Source organism: Neodiprion fabricii, chromosome 2 (genome assembly GCF_021155785.1).
Source record: "Neodiprion fabricii isolate iyNeoFabr1 chromosome 2, iyNeoFabr1.1, whole genome shotgun sequence".
In the NCBI taxonomy this organism is placed as follows: Eukaryota; Metazoa; Arthropoda; class Insecta; order Hymenoptera; family Diprionidae; genus Neodiprion; species Neodiprion fabricii.
In genome coordinates this window covers 16,882,821-16,898,512 of record NC_060240.1, presented here as the reverse complement: position 1 = coordinate 16,898,512, position 15,692 = coordinate 16,882,821, and the positions used below count along the sequence as shown (strand labels likewise).

Here is a 15,692-nt window from a genome sequence, read left to right as displayed (position 1 = left end):
ATCTTTGCGTTGGAAGTCAAACCAGAAACAATTTTGTAACTCCAATACGCCGACAGGTCAAATTAGGAATGCTACTACAATTTTAATTACACTGTATATTTTTAAACAATACATAAAAATGTACAACATCGGGAAAAATGTTAGCCGATTATTATTACTCCGCTTGAACGTTTCAACAGGTTCAATGTGACAAAGATGTACTTCATGAGTCCCGTAAATGATTACCTTAAGCGCGCACAGCGTCATAAATTAAATTGAGCACAAGACTTATGCGTGTGCTGTAACTCTTAATTGTATAAAAAAATATCAATATTTATTTTATCTATTCAGAGATGTCATTTTTTTTTTTTACTAGTTTTGAAGGGTATATTTTGCGATTCTGAGGCCGACCTTTTCTTAGGTGAAACTCTTTTCCCAGATTGTAAGTCTGTACTATTTTGTAACATGTTTATCGCCAGAACTTCACAGTTTCGCGACGATTCACCATCCGCGGTAATTTCCATGTCTACATCGTTGATATAATGTACAGGTACTGCACTAAAATCAACTGAACTGAATCCATCTGACATAGCTTTCATTCGGAGTTCACGCGTAACTTTTTTTAGCTGCTGTTTATCTTTCTGTTTGCTTTTATTCTTCTGTTTCTTCTTGTTCAGCTTCTTTGTCTGTTTATCTCTCTCCTTAGAATCTTCACTAGACTTGTCATCATCTGTTGATCCAGTTTCGACATTATGCCCATTACTTTCTGCATGTTCGCAACTTTCTATTTTTTCCTCTTTCTTTTGGTTTTGTACACTGAAAATTGAAAATACATGTAATAATAGCTAATAGTGATGAATTGAATGAATAAAATAAAGATCCTGAGCCTAATTTATTAGAGCGCAGAAAAGCTTTTAGAATTACTGTTGAAAAGAATTAATTTGTGAATTGTAACATAGAACGTTCTGAAACTTACGTATTGACTTCAACGCCTAATTGATTGGCAAGTCGATTGTAAGCTCTTTTAGCGTCCTTAGCTAATGAGGATTTAGACCTGTAGATAGCCATCGTCGTTCCGACAGCTTCCCAATCACAAAAGCTCGATTGATGTTGGTGCTTTATGGTGTGCAGTAAGGTAAATAGTAGATAGACGAACTTCTGTTTTACACGGTGTGTGGCTTCAGTATTTTTGTTCTGTCCAAGTTCTTCCAGCAATTCAACACTTTTGTGGCTGATATTTGTTTCCATTACCTTGCGTATTTTCGCATGACTCCTGTCGGTTTGAATCAGCCTATTATTATGATAAAATATGTCTAATAATTCCAAAGCCTGGTTGCGTCTGAACGGCCTGATTTCGTTGTCAAATGCAAACTCAACGAGCAAAGGAGCCAGCTGCCAATTTCCAATCCATTGTAGATTTAAGACGGATTTAAACAGCATAGGGGGAAGAACACAGTCCCGTTTTTTGAAGAAAGTTCTTAAAATTTCGGTATAAATATTCTGTATTTGATCATCCTTAGCGCTGATTTGCTGAGAACATCTAACTAAAAATGTACAGGATTCTGTTAACTTGTCGCCCATCTCGTGATATACAGGAGCTGATCTTGAACCCTTGTCAATCAGGGCTCTCAGAATGTCTGCTAACAAATCACTTGTCACGTCGTCTATACTGGAAAACTTTTTTACATTGGACAGCCGTTTAAGGCAAGATCTGACTCTGTGTTGCAGTGGCTTCTGATGTTGGTCCTTGATTGAAAATTCTAGAAGAGCTACTAGTGGAAGGAGAATGTTGAGAGTGAGAGCCATCGATGGATTTGAGTCTAAATAGATTTCCAATAGATCGACAACTCTGACTCTGAAGTGAGTCAAGGCTTGGGCATTTTTTCCTTGCTTCTTTTTCTTGTTTCGACGACTTTCTCGCAAAAGTTTGAACGCATTTGCCAACGCGCTGTCAAGCTGATGGCCTTCCTCTTCGTTTATTTGATCAACATCAATATCTTCGTCGTCGGTTTCTGCCATTGCATTACCTAATGCCTGTTGCACAGCCATTCGTAATTTATCATTCACTGTATCATCTTCGTCTTCTTCTTCGTCAGAATAGTTTTCTGAGTCTGAATCACTGTTCTCTTCTTCACCTGTTTCAATGCTTTCTTTATCTTGATCCTCTTCTTCCTCCACATCTCCATTCTCAACAGTGTCCTCATCTTCGCTAGATTCATCACTTGAAGAATCGTCATCTTTTTTCAAAGACAGTGGGTTCGTGTTATTTTTCGGATCAAGTATCTGTTTCAAAAATATTATTTATTGTAAATAAGTCCAGGTCTAGGGGAATATGTTAATGCAAATAGGCAGTTGAAAAAGGTGGTGAATTTAGGGAATCTATATCTTGGCAACCAATTATTCAATTCGAATGGGGTTTATTTTATTTCAAAGGTATGTAGACGGAGCTTCGGCTATATTTGTATTTATTAGAATTAATTGATACCAAGCAATGTACGAAGCAAAGATATTAAATTCAGTTTCGCGCGAGATGCGTTATGCGATCTCTCAATCGCGAAGAAACACTTGTAAAGAAATTATAGACAAAAAGGTTACCGAACTAGGTCCGGAAGAGGTAGCAGGACTAACTGAAATCGATTTGTGATTAGTGACGAGATTATGTCATGTGCTTATAGATGAAATCACAAGTTTCGTGCAACAGCTTTGGAAATCCATGCACAGGCACTTGACTGTATTTTTGGTCAAATTATAATTGAAAGAGACCACCAAGGCTGACTGGATCAGTCCTGGGTGGCATATATTTAGAATATTTATCAATTATTATAGCTTTAAATGCTGTAGTAGATTTTATGGCAGTACCCATTTTATTGAAAATGAAAATATCAACCATTTTTCTCGGTGATATATTTTGCTGTACCTACAACATCTTGAGACCACGTTGAACGATTTAGTTCATGTTTAGAGAATATTCTTGGATAGTTCATCATAAATTTTGGGTGAAAAATTGAATTTGAACGTCAAACGGTGGCCACTATGTGATGTAACAGAAAAAAAATGTTTAACAAAACAATACTATTTCTAAATTTGCAGTAAATTAGTTGATTCGTTTTTGAGCATTGTGGGCACCGTAAAACATGTCACCGAGCAAAATAGTTGATGTTACCATCAATAATATGCTTCCTATTGATTGAGTGTAGTAATAGAAAACATATACAAGAAGATTGATAGTTTAGAATAAAACAAACCCTCATTGAATTAATTATTTGCCAAAATATAAATTTTCAAGTCACCCACTTTTCAGTCATTTAGTCATACATACTGTCTTAAAGTAGAGGTATTAGTAAAAAAGGAGGAAACAAAATATGAGAAAACCAACTTACGTCTAATATTTGATGAATTGAGGATGCCGTAAGCATTGGACATATATGTGGGAAAACACATCCAACTAATGAACGCAGCAGATGACTGCTCCTAGAAAGCAGCGACAGCATAAGATCGACGACAACTTCCACCCATTCTGGTTCTTCCTCTGATTTTTTTTTTGTTTTGCGTTCTATCCTTTCAAAGCAGCTATGTAACTCTTGTATGGAATTAATTCCCATTTCTGGTTCAGAAAATAATTGCAATCCCATGTGCAGTTCCATGGTATGAAAAATAGGCACAGCTTGTTCGATTTCAGGATTATTTTCCAATTTCTTTATCATAGCAATCATTTCTTTCCAAACATTTGTCGCAGCTTCTGTGAGAGGCGTTCGTAGCTCCAATTTTTTCTTTGAAAAAACTTTAGAATCGATATAATGAACCAACGAGCTCAATATACTTCTCAAATCGTTCAGCTTAGCCAATTTCAGGTCTAAAGCTCTATAGAAACTTTCTTTCAATGATGCTGAAACGTAAAAATGAAAAGTTAAAGACATTATCTCATGACTTATACATAAATAAAACTACAGATTTCAATGTGCACCTGCAAGCTCCATGCCGACTGTCGGTGTTTGGCAGAGTCCCAATTGGAAAAGAAACTTCAACTGTTCTAATTTCCATTCATGTTCTGCGTTTATTGCGGAATGATCTATCAACCTGCAATTAAATCAATGTCATTCACGTAAATATTTTGTTTTATCACTTTAATCGAGAAATTTACCTCGTCATCATTTGAGCAGCATATATTCTTTCCTTGTTAATCCAGGCCACAGGAAAATCTGACTTTTCCTTAGGTTTGCAAGCCGCAGTGATATCTTTGTATATTTCAGACAATTTTTTTACACCTTCGGAATTCAAGTTCGTTGTCAACATTTGTACTACTTTGGTACTAGTTTTCTTTTCAATTAATAGATCGCCAGGATATAACAGCAGCTTTTCAAGTAATGCAATTCGAGTTTCGGACTGAATATCTTCGCGTTTCATCGCGAGGACCAAGAGTTCGAGTAACTTTCGGAATTTGACGACTACCTCGTCCTTTGGTTTTTTTCTATTAATTTCCACTGTTTTTAGCACGTTTTGAAGGAAATTCGGAGTCATCAATGAGGGTATCTGAAACAAGTTACGAAAAAAATTGAGATTAAAATTTAAGTTCTTCATTTGTTGCAGTTACGAAGAGTTTTGATGAAAATCAATCTCACCACTGTGGCATCTTTTATGTTCAAGATTATAAATGTAGCTATTTCAATAGCAACAAGCATCTTATTTCTCGTGGGTTTGGCTAAGTACTGATCAATGAGATCCCAAAAATTTGAAACATGTTCGGTTGAAATCAATCTCTCGCAAAATAATTTGTATACAGGATTTCGCAAACAAACAAGCATCGGTATCTCCTAGAAAGAAAAAACCTGATTAGTCATTTCGTTTTAATTTGGGCTGAGTAATTTATGTAGACTTTATTTAATTGCTTTTTCAATTAATTAATTACTACATCGATCAAAAAAACAATCAATGGAAAGAATGATTAGTCGATTAATCGAAAATAATAATAAAAAAAAAAATTAAAAAGTCTGATTGACCGATTAATTGAAAAAATAATTGACTGGAAAGGACGATAAAACGATTATATTAAAGACTGATAAATCGATCAAATGCACAGCCCTAGTTTCAATTATAAGTCAATTTTGTATGCTTTAAGAACAGAAAATTACCAATAGATGAAACTTTTCTTTTACATGTACTTACCATCAACAATGCTGATATCGGAGTTATCGAATTTTTATCAATAATTTCTTTGCTGTGGAGATATTGTTTCAGGGACGTCCGACGGATAATACTTGGATACCTTTTGGTAATTACCAATAGCACGTGAAAGGTGTCAAGTGTTTGTTCATTCCAAGGTTTCGATAATTCCTTCTCTAGTATTGGCCAGACTATAGTTTTGAAATCTTTTTCTTCCAATTGCTCGATTAAATCGATAAGAAAAGAGTAGGAAGCGAACGGTAAATAACTACGCTTTTGACCAGCAGTTAAAAGCAGTTCTATTACTTGTTGCTGCTTCTCCAATGTGGCGGTCAGCAAGATTTTAGAGTGTATAAGCGCTCCGCATACGAGAATCTGTCCTGTCCAAACATCAGTTTGTTCCTGAAAAGTAGAGCCGTCAATTTGTCATTCAATTTGCAAGAAATGATTACAACTAGTTAACTATTTAAAAACTACATACGCTCTTAGAGTTTCTTTCTACAGTGTGCAGATTAGAATTGATAAGCTCGAGAATCCTGCCAACTTCATTCTCAGAGTTCATCGAGAGAAAAGTAGTTAAAGCGGTGAAAAAACCGCTCCTGGCATCCGCCCTGGAAGTTCCCATTCCTCGCACTAATCTGGTCAGTGCATACTGCAATTCTTTGTGATGCGTTTGATCCTGCCAAGTAATAATCATAACAATGATCAATCGCTTGTAACGTCAAATAATTTTTTACAATTGCAATTCACATGAAAAGAAAAAACGCAGCTATCCTCGGATTTTTTCTGGCAATCAAAAATTGAATAGCCAATTATTCCAGTCAGTGATAATTTGAAGCAGCTTTAGTGTTAAAAATACAGTTTTAGAATTGTATAGTTCTGTCCCCTTTCTTTAACCTTTACTGTGAATTGACATTATTATTTGTGAGTGATATTTCTTAGTTATCAAAAACGTCATTTACGCAGCATAATCTTGTTTTGTAAAAATGCTTTTCCATACAATAAACCTTGAGTTCTGAGGAGACCCAAGCTTTTATTACAAATCCAAATTTCGCAAGATTAGAATTACTTTTTATGGTTTGCGATTACATAATTAGTTTCACCATATCTGCACATTGTGGCTATTCGCAGACGAGGCATGTTTAAATATAGCTATAGATAATTTAAGCTCTGCTGCATGACTTTAGAATACTTCGAATGATCGTTGGAACAATAATTTTTTTTTTTTAAATTGCAAACAAGTCAACACTCGATGTGTCCGAATCTCATATCGACTTACTCTTGATTGTGAATAGCCATATTGACGTGTTTTAGAAAATTCTAAGGTTGAAATGAAGTCGTCGAGTGGTAAGCGCCCTGACAATAAGGTAAATCCACAAAATCGTCTAGATTAAAACCGATGTTTTTACCTATTTGAGTGAAGTCACGATTTTGAAACGGTTTCAATATTTCCTAAACCATTACAAAGTGAAATTCGGAAATACAATGTGTTAGCGAATCATGAAATAACAGTAAAAATCATACGTAAGCTGAAAAATGTATGGACGTATCAAGAATAGAAGAAACGAATCGATGAGCGAAAGCAAACATTTAGTTGTACATTATTTATATCTCATGAGTAGAGATGTAAGGGTGGAACACAGCGTATGAGACGAAATTGTGAAAAAGATTGAGGTTATGTTGTTAATAAATCGGCTCACCGAATCTCGTTGAAGTAAATGTCTAAGTAATACGATGGCACCTTCGATCCTTTGATTTTCCTTCGGCCCAGCGAGTTTATCAAAAGAGTCAAGAATCGTAGGCCCAGCCTTTTGTTTAATCGTTGGTAAATTATCCTCGGCCATGTGGTTGTCCTCCATTTTTATGTTTGTTCTACCATGTGTTTTTTTTTCTATTTGTCGTTTGTTTGAGGGAGGATAGTTTTCTTGACTAGAGAGTAGCGCTGTGTGTGGCCACTTGTATTTTGTTTAATTTTTCGCGTCGTGGTTAAGTAAACGAACGGATTAATCGTCAAACTGAGCGTGTCTAGATAAAATGTAGAATTGAACTCGCTCGTGTTTCAAAGGTTAATTACAGCGGAAGATCGTTCCGTTTTCAATTACGGTACCGAAACCGTTTCAAACCGGATTTGACTCACGTATTTCCGGACTGTTTCGTCGCATCCAACATGGCTGGACGAGGTGGTTATGAAGATTCGAGGCGAGTATTCTAAATATCATTAAAACATGCAGAGTAGTTATTTTTCCCGGCATTTCTTCGTATTTATTTTACGAAGCATAAGCAAACTTGTAGAGTCTCGCAGGCGATTCGTGTTACCGTTGATTAATTTAAGGTTAATCAAACCCCTTCCCTCCCCATGGAAAAACTTTCTGGGAGTCTCATCGTCCTCACTGTTTTATCGCCGCGACTCCAGAAACCTAAGCATAACTCAAGGACAACGAATGGATCCCACCGTTTGAATGAAAGTTGGGAAAAGAGGAAAAACCGTTTATAAAATCTCCGGCAATGTTACTTATACGAATCGTAGTGAACATGAATGAAACGACATCCATACCATGTAATAGAATTGATTGTTAGCACATTTGAATGACACGAGCTAAACTTTCAACAATTTTACAAAACGTGTTGAAACTCGTTTGTTTATTTTATCATATTGTAATACCATAAAAATATCCAGAGATCAGCTGAAAAAAGTTGTGCAACTAGTTACCTCCAGTGTGGATAGGTATAGGTTTGTGTAAATACCGTGCAATTGACGTTCGTTATGAATTACAACTGCGCGTTATATGTACTATAATGTAAGATTTCTGTAACGTTCTTCAAACATTTTGCGCGGATTTGGCTAGCGAACGAAATGAATCTGAAAACGTTAGAACCGGTTAAATTTAGTAATTTTAAACTATCTAATTATAAAACCTTTTCTCAAATTGTTGATATCGTAGATAATGGTATTAGAATTTACTCAGATTCAGTTTTAATACATATTAACAATGTCGTTTCATTTGTGTTCAATAATGTCAATGCGAATAATACTACTCGAGATTTTTTGAACAGTTTCTTCCTTTTGTCAACTACCTTTTCAAATATATTAATCCTTAAAACCTCAGACTGAATGCTAGACATATTTTATCCCGCTTGTTTTAACATTGCTTTTATTCTAAACCAGGGATTACATGGGAGGAGGTGGGCACCATGGCAGCAGAAAGCCGTTGCCTACAGAGCCTCCATACACAGCTTATGTCGGTAATTTGCCAGACCGCGTCGTTCAAGGAGACGTGGACAAAATCTTTGAGAGACAAAACGTGAAGAGTGTGCGCCTGGTCAAGGACCGCGAGACAGACAGGTTTAAGGGGTTCTGCTATGTCGAGTTCGAGGATCTTAGCGACCTCGAAACTGCGCTCGAACTGAATGGTAACGTTATCGTCGAGGGTAACACCATCAAAATCGACGTTGCCGATGGGAAACGGAATGACAGAGGGGGTGGATTTGACCGGAGAGGACGTGGGGGAGGTGGAGGCGGTGGAGGCGGATTCCGGAGTCGAGACGGAGGCAGAGGCGGCAGTTATGGAGGCGATGATTTTGGTGGGAAAAATATGGATATGCGTAAATGAGGCGATGAAGGTCTCAACGTTACTGTAACAATGTATTTTCAGCAAAACTAATTGTCTCGTAACTTGGTATGGTCTGAATTTTGTTGAACTGTTATTATATACCATCAACAAACTCATATTTCGAAAATCAAACTCCAAAGGTACTCTAAAATTGGCAAAAGTAATGATTTTCTTTTCAACGTTTCATTACCAAGTTGAAGTTAGTAACGTTAATGTATCGAAGTGTTGAATTGAACAATTTGGAAGGTGCCTAGGTTTTCGAATATGAAATATGTTTCAGTTTATGGTGGTTCACTGATTTGCAGACAATCATAAGTTGCGGGATAACAATTTTTGGTAGAAATGTCATTATTACATTAACTTTACTAACTTCAATCTCACTAAGTTCTATTTGCATCGTACTAGTGAACTATAATAATGAGGTTGGACTCTGTAACAGCGCATTTTCAGCAGAATTCGTTATTGCGCAAGTTTGGAATTGTCTGAAATCCACTAAACTTTCAAATACAGCAGTAATTAGTGATATGTTACAACTTCAAGTCTTTATCAACTTCAAGATATTTTGAAGTTACAAAATAGTGATTTTTCTTCCAACATTTTCTCACTCTAGCGTTACCAACTTCAGCTTCATTTACAAAAGGACACGAATAAGCATTAATAAAGATAAATTCTGGCTTAGCCCGAACCTCAGCGATTATTGTAGACATCACAATATTTATACATTTTATTTATATATCTATATTCAATTTCTTCATTTTTTTTTGTATATTTCGACCGAATTTAGTGACCCTAATGTAACAATGAGTTTTTAAGGTAAATCAATAGTTAGTAACTTTAGAATTGTGACGGAATTTTGCAAATTGTAATAATTATAACAAAACTTTTCATATTTCACAATCTTAACTCCTTCAACACATTCTCAAGTCGCAAAATGGTGAACTTTTTTTAATGGCTTATTTATTGTTCATTTGAAAGACGTATTTTTACAATATGAGGAAAAAAATTTTCGATGTAATAGAACCTCAGTACAAATTATAATTAGCAATTTTTGAGAATGAACATCTGAAATATGCAATATGAAACATTTTAATTCAAACAGTCCATACAACTTTCATTATGATACAAATGAATACAAGAGATTGACTGCGGGATCTTAATTATACAGATACGTACCTAATATGTTTAGATCGATTAAGCATGATCAAAAACTAATGATAACATTATAATGAGCTACACAAACTTGATGAGTTATTTGTAAGCACAGAATGGTAGATTTGAAGCCAGATGTTACGCTGAACTCTATTCATTTACTATTAGAACTCAGATTAAGTGAAATTTTGAGTTTTTAGCCAAGCTCGATCAATTGAAACTTAAGATACGTTAAATATGACCATGGAACAAGGTTGAAGTTGGTAACGATAATGCAACGAAATATCCAAAGAATAATCACTGTTTTTTAGTTTTAGAATTACAAAAATGAATTTTGCACAATATGAATGTGTTTTGCTTTATGACAGTTCATTGAATTTCACACAATATAGAAGTTGTGAAATACAATGGTTTTGTTTCACTAAAAATGCGCAGTTATATTAAGGACTAAGGACCTTGACACTGAGAAAACTGTTTGAAAAATCCGCAGCAGTGTAATGTGTGTCAATGATGGTCAACACGAATAAAACAACATTCGTACTAATTAGCAAACATAACTCTGAGCAAATTAGAATAATACAAGCTAAAATATTGACAATTTGAGAATAGTAAATTGTATTACTACTAAAAATTTGTAATTTGAATGTCCAAATTGTTTAAACTGTTGTTTTCACTTCAAATCGAATGTTTTTGGTTCACTTCACTTACTGACCAGATTCTTACAAATTGTCTGAACTTTATTCAAGAAATTTCATATTATAGCATGGTTATAACGCACAAATGTAACTGTTGACAAAGTTTTGTATTAACATACCAACACAAATCTATTTTAATCCACTTTTGAAATAATTTCGCGAAGTTTTTTTCTTGAGTCAGTCTCTGGATATCGTTATCTTGAATAAAATGAGCTTACAAACATTAGAATCGAAGAAGGAACACCAGAGTCTAATTATTTTGAACGTTCTAAATATAAAAACTCAAATTGTTGATTTCTGAACTTGTAGTGTTAAAATTTTCTCTCATTCATCTCTATGACATAGTAAGAATGTTGGTTTATTAGTATTAATCATCATTAGCACAAATAACATGACTGGAGACGATTGAAATTGTTTTTTTCCTGTTCTAATTTTTTATTTAGATATTGCGGAACATTCATTCTTTATACCGGAAACTTCAACTTTATTTGATTTTACAGGGGGTTATAACGACAGAGGACCCCGTGGTAGTGGAGGGCGACAAGGGGGTGCATTTGAACCGCGAGGAAACAGAGGTAATTATGGAAGTTTTAATGAGGACTCGGGCACTGGTGGTCGAGAATGGTCGCGTGGCGGAAATGGAGGAAGTCGGCCAGGCTCGTATGGTGGTCGGGATGCACTTCGTGGTGCCGGACCTCGTCCTGGTTCAGATCGCAAACCCTTCAATGACGACATCAAAGAGCCACCACCAGGTAAAATTTTCAATCGTGAAAAAAAACGGAGCTAAATAATTTTCTAAAGTAAAATTTCCTATTTGACTGTCTAAATAATTGTATTATCCTGTTTCATTAAACAAATCGTGTATCGCGTGATTAACTGAAAATTCTCAAGCTGAATCTCAAAGATTGTACGTTGTGGCTACGCAGCCATGAGCGGCAGTACGATTGGCAGTCACAAACCAGCAGCCTAGCTATTATCTTGTATGTGTATTTTGGTTTCGAAGAGCGACAGAATATGATAATCTATCAAATCTGTACCAAGAGTATGACCAAGTAGAGCTTGTTCGGCGAAATAAAAACAATAAATGTTTGATTTGTCTGGGATCTCTAACCCAAGCTTGCCAGTTCACTGTGCCAGAGCTTTTAGCAACCGCATCACTTCCTCGCTTTAGAGTGGGACATACCACAAGGTAATTATAACAAAAGATGTCAGATTTCCTGGCTGCCAATTTCGTTGCCGTTTAACGTCGCCGCCTGCCGTTTCCGGCTGCCTAGACATTGCCATAATCGTATGAAAATTGTTTCTGTAAAGTGTTGCTTCAAAAATCGTTTCCATGCGCTACTATAGTTTTTAGTTTTTTACTTGATATTGATTGAATGTCCGAATCGTTTGGTACGATTTGAAAGGGTATTTTTAATTCTTAGGTATATTTTTATGTATTCTGTAATAGTATATTGTGTAACAAGGAGACAAACTCGGTATTTTCGGGCCGAGCGTAAGTTTGTAATGTGAGCCGCAGACGAATATTGCAAATGCGCGAGGTGAAAATACGTTACCTCCTTGTTGCACATGTTTCTTTAGGTAACAAGCGTATGTTCCGCGTTTTTCCACGAACCACGAAATTGAAGTTAGGGTCCTGGAATGTTAGAATTGCTTCCGACAACGCATGCGCGCATAATAGAAAAGACCAATTTAACTCCCAGGGGTTAAAAGTGGTCATTTCTGTACTCCGCGCATGCGCATTTGCAGACTCACTCTACCGTGATAGAATCGGGTACTTTGTGTACGGAAAACACGCATGAAATAACGCGTAAAACTTAGCATTATATAAAAATAGTTACGATTAAGCTGAATCGTAACATATGGCAAGATCGGTTCATTAAAATTTTGCCAATCGAACGGAGAATTATATATCGTGTTGCATGTGCGAGAAGCGGGCAGCGTGAGTCGCAAACTCGACAAAAAGACAAAAAGTCGCGACTGCTGCAATCGCACGGGTCAGGTGTCGCCCATCCGCAAGTGTAACATGCGCTACTTTGTCCAACACTTATGTAGAAAATTTCGATTGTACGCATGCGCCAGCGTCGTTATACCGCGCTGTTTGGAAATGGGGTACTTTATGCACGCCTCGCAGGCACCGAAAATATAACTTTCGAAGCAGGTGTTGGAAAAAAACATTCCCAATTCCGAATAGTTCAGTAAAATATCGTTGGCATATGCGTTCAATTGAAATACTATATTTCGCGCACTCGGACTTTCCTTGACGTGTGTACAGTTCTAAATAACTAATTTGTGGTTGACAATGCAAATTTTACACTCGTTGGAAATCACCCACTTTTAGCATTTATTACACAATACACTGTTTCGAGAAATGATTAGGTGATCAGATCGTGTATATTGAACGTAATTCTGAATCTATGTTTAACAGATACCTCTGGACGAAAACGATTGATGTTGAAACCCAGATCAGTTCCAGACCCCGTGAACGCAATTGCAGAATCTAGCAAGTCTAGTTCGATCTATGGAGGTGCGAAGCCTCGTGAAGAAAAGTTGGAGAACGAAGAAGAGAAATAAACTACAACGTACACGATACATAAATAAATAAATAATAATGATAATAATAATAATAATAATAATAATAATAATGATTCCTCCTTTTTAACTTACGGGCTACCGGGAAGAAGTGAACTTGCAACTTGCTTTTACCCAAATCCACATCCTCCTGTTGTAACCAATGAATTGTTTTGGTTTTTATATATAAAGAAAAATTAATTACCTGGTCATTGATAATTTGTTGTTGGTATACATTATTATTTTACACAATTCTCCTAACAAAATTATGTGAAATATCTTCTATTAGTATATTAATATTATATACAATTGCAGATGCCGTTTATATATCAATATTTATGTGATGTGTATGTTTTGATATCAGGTTGGAGGGTATGTACAAATTAATAAAAACCAGTAACTATCAATTCGTGAGACAAAGGCAACTGAACCTGTATAATAAAGGTCCCTCTTTTGTTCCACTGCACTGAGCTATCTTTACTAAATAAACACAACAAAAAAAGTAGTAGCTGATGCATAATAACAAGTTGCATTTAACTAAACTACCTTTGGTTGTTCACTGTTGAAAAATTCATTATAGAATGCAACAACAATAAAGCAAGAGAAAAAATGTAGATCCCTTTGTTAATGAATATCATTTTTAAGTTAGTTTCGTAATAAAAAGTTAATAAATAAAAAAAAAAAAAAAAAAAAAAATGAAAAAATGAAACAAATTGCATGCAAGATTCTCTCCGAGGCTCTCTTTTTTACAAGAGGATAATTTGAAGAATTTTTACATCTAAACGCAAGAAAAAGCAACACTAATTGTATGGAAATTGATAATTAACTATGCTAATAATATCAACTAATAATAGTATGTAAACATAAATAGTACTATGTAAAACTATGCTTGTATATGATACCATTTCACGAATAAAGTAGTTGTTTGTCTCGTAGTGACGTAGCATTAGGTAATTATTCGGAACTCTAGTAATAATTCTTGATTATCCAAGTTCTACGGAAAAAATTGCTCTTCGTAGATGGGGACTAATTATTTGACACAATGGAAAAAGTAGATTCTGGCTAAGACAGGTAGGTAATTGTACATGCTGTACTGTATTAGGTTGTTCCGTTAAAAGTAATATTTTTTCGCTCCTATTTGCAAAACTTATACGCAGTAAAAAAAAAAAAAAAAACGTCTTTCAAGAATACTTCGTCAATACAATTTAAAAAAATCGTCCTTAGAATTGGGAGTTTTGTTATTTAAATAACATTGGATAGATGGTATTACTTAGCAGCATGTAATGATATGTATCTGGTCCCTTTTAGCAGCAAAGACGTTTAAACATAAATATTTATGTTAAATTTATTTTGAAGACGCACAATTTACGAATCGTCGAAGCTACAGATTTTCCTCCTTAGACATCTTTAGGAAGATTTGAATTGCCTATAAATTTGGCATTTGCATTATTATGGTACAGCCGATAACTTATCGACTTAATACGTTTAAAGATAATTTTTTACGTACAATTGACTTTCGAGGTTTAGAACGTTTGAGCTACGGATTTTTCCCGACAGTTCCTACTCCGTTGAAAATTCAATTCAAAAATAATGATTAAGAAAAAAAATGACACTTTTCGCGAAATATTTAAATTAGAAAACTTCCATTTCCGATGGACCAACTGTTTAAAATTGGTTTTGACAGATATCCTGTCGCGAAAATTTTGACTTTTGTTTTTATAAAAACTAATATTGCCTCCAATCGAGGATTCTGAATGCAATATAAATACATCATTTTTGCAACACCTGCTTGGTAAGTTTGATTTTCGAAGCCTGTAGAGCGTGCGTAAAATACCCCATTTCTGAAGTGCAAAAAAATAATGTTAGCGCATGCGCACGACTGATATGTCACATTTTCCATTCAATCCTAAGTTTATCATGCAAGGGCTTTTTTTGGCGTATGTGCACTTTCAAATAATTTAATTTCCCGTACTGCGTCATTCAGGGTAAGTTACGTGAGTTTAATTTTATGCTCTGTCAGTGGCACCTTCGTTGTTTTTTTGAATCAAAATTTGAATCGAATATTTAAGTCGTGCGATTACAGAACGTACCTTTGCTTCGTGTCGCAAGCCACATTCGTTCAGGTGTCACTAATTTTGCTCACTTGTTACACAACATACCTACTATAGTAGACAAAAAATTGAATTTCAGTATTTAATTTGATGCTCCATTTATTAAAAATATTCACTAATTCACATTGTGTATATTATAGGTATGTATCATCATTACTTTCAGAGTAGTAAGTAGATTGTGACACAATCTTTACATTTCTGCTATCTACATATATATTTTAAAACGTGTCTATGACACAACTTCCAAAATATATGATTTTATGTTTATTACTTATTACTTACAAAAGACTAGATTTTTTTTATTTTTCTTCTAAACATTTAGGCAAATTTTTAATTTAATATAAGCATATTCATTTTTTCTATTTTTTTTTGTTTTGTTTGTTTTTTGGGAGTAATTTTTCTCTCTCAAGATTGCA

At 35.0% G+C, this 15,692-nt stretch overlaps 2 protein-coding genes across 2 annotated transcripts; one reads left to right on the top strand and one right to left on the bottom strand.

Moving 5' to 3' along the window:
- Window positions 1–80: 80 nt before the first annotated feature.
- LOC124176618 (myb-binding protein 1A-like protein) lies at window positions 81–7,118 on the bottom strand. The gene is made up of 9 exons (XM_046558157.1): window positions 6,840–7,118; window positions 5,621–5,818; window positions 5,143–5,541; window positions 4,599–4,790; window positions 4,121–4,509; window positions 3,944–4,056; window positions 3,360–3,865; window positions 956–2,262; window positions 81–795 (listed from the first exon to the last, which is right to left on the bottom strand). The coding sequence occupies exons 1-9, from the start codon at window positions 6,996–6,998 to the stop codon at window positions 336–338; spliced, it is 3,723 nt and encodes a 1,240-aa protein (XP_046414113.1). The 5' UTR covers window positions 6,999–7,118; the 3' UTR covers window positions 81–335.
- A 77-nt stretch (window positions 7,119–7,195) lies between these two features.
- Window positions 7,196–13,861, top strand: LOC124176647 (eukaryotic translation initiation factor 4H-like). The gene is made up of 4 exons (XM_046558218.1): window positions 7,196–7,338; window positions 8,306–8,721; window positions 11,095–11,346; window positions 13,023–13,861. Exons 1-4 carry the CDS (start codon window positions 7,307–7,309, stop codon window positions 13,166–13,168), a joined length of 846 nt encoding a protein of 281 aa, XP_046414174.1. The 5' UTR covers window positions 7,196–7,306; the 3' UTR covers window positions 13,169–13,861.
- The last annotated feature ends 1,831 nt before the right edge of the window (window positions 13,862–15,692 follow it).

Excerpts from the sequence above, each read along its gene's own strand:
- LOC124176647 (XM_046558218.1), top strand. The coding sequence starts at position 7,307 with ATGGCTGGACGAGGTGGTTATGAAGATTCGAG. Across the intron at positions 7,339-8,305 it reads GGTGGTTATGAAGATTCGAG|GGATTACATGGGAGGAGGTG; the intron begins GCGAGTATTCTA and ends ATTCTAAACCAG. Across the intron at positions 11,347-13,022 it reads CATCAAAGAGCCACCACCAG|ATACCTCTGGACGAAAACGA; the intron begins GTAAAATTTTCA and ends TATGTTTAACAG.
- LOC124176618 (XM_046558157.1), bottom strand. The coding sequence starts at position 6,998 with ATGGAGGACAACCACATGGCCGAGGATAATTTACCAACGATTAAACAA. Across the intron at positions 5,819-6,839 it reads ATTTACTTCAACGAGATTCG|GATCAAACGCATCACAAAGA; the intron begins GTGAGCCGATTT and ends ATTACTTGGCAG. Across the intron at positions 2,263-3,359 it reads CAATTCATCAAATATTAGAC|ATACTTGATCCGAAAAATAA; the intron begins GTAAGTTGGTTT and ends TTTTTGAAACAG.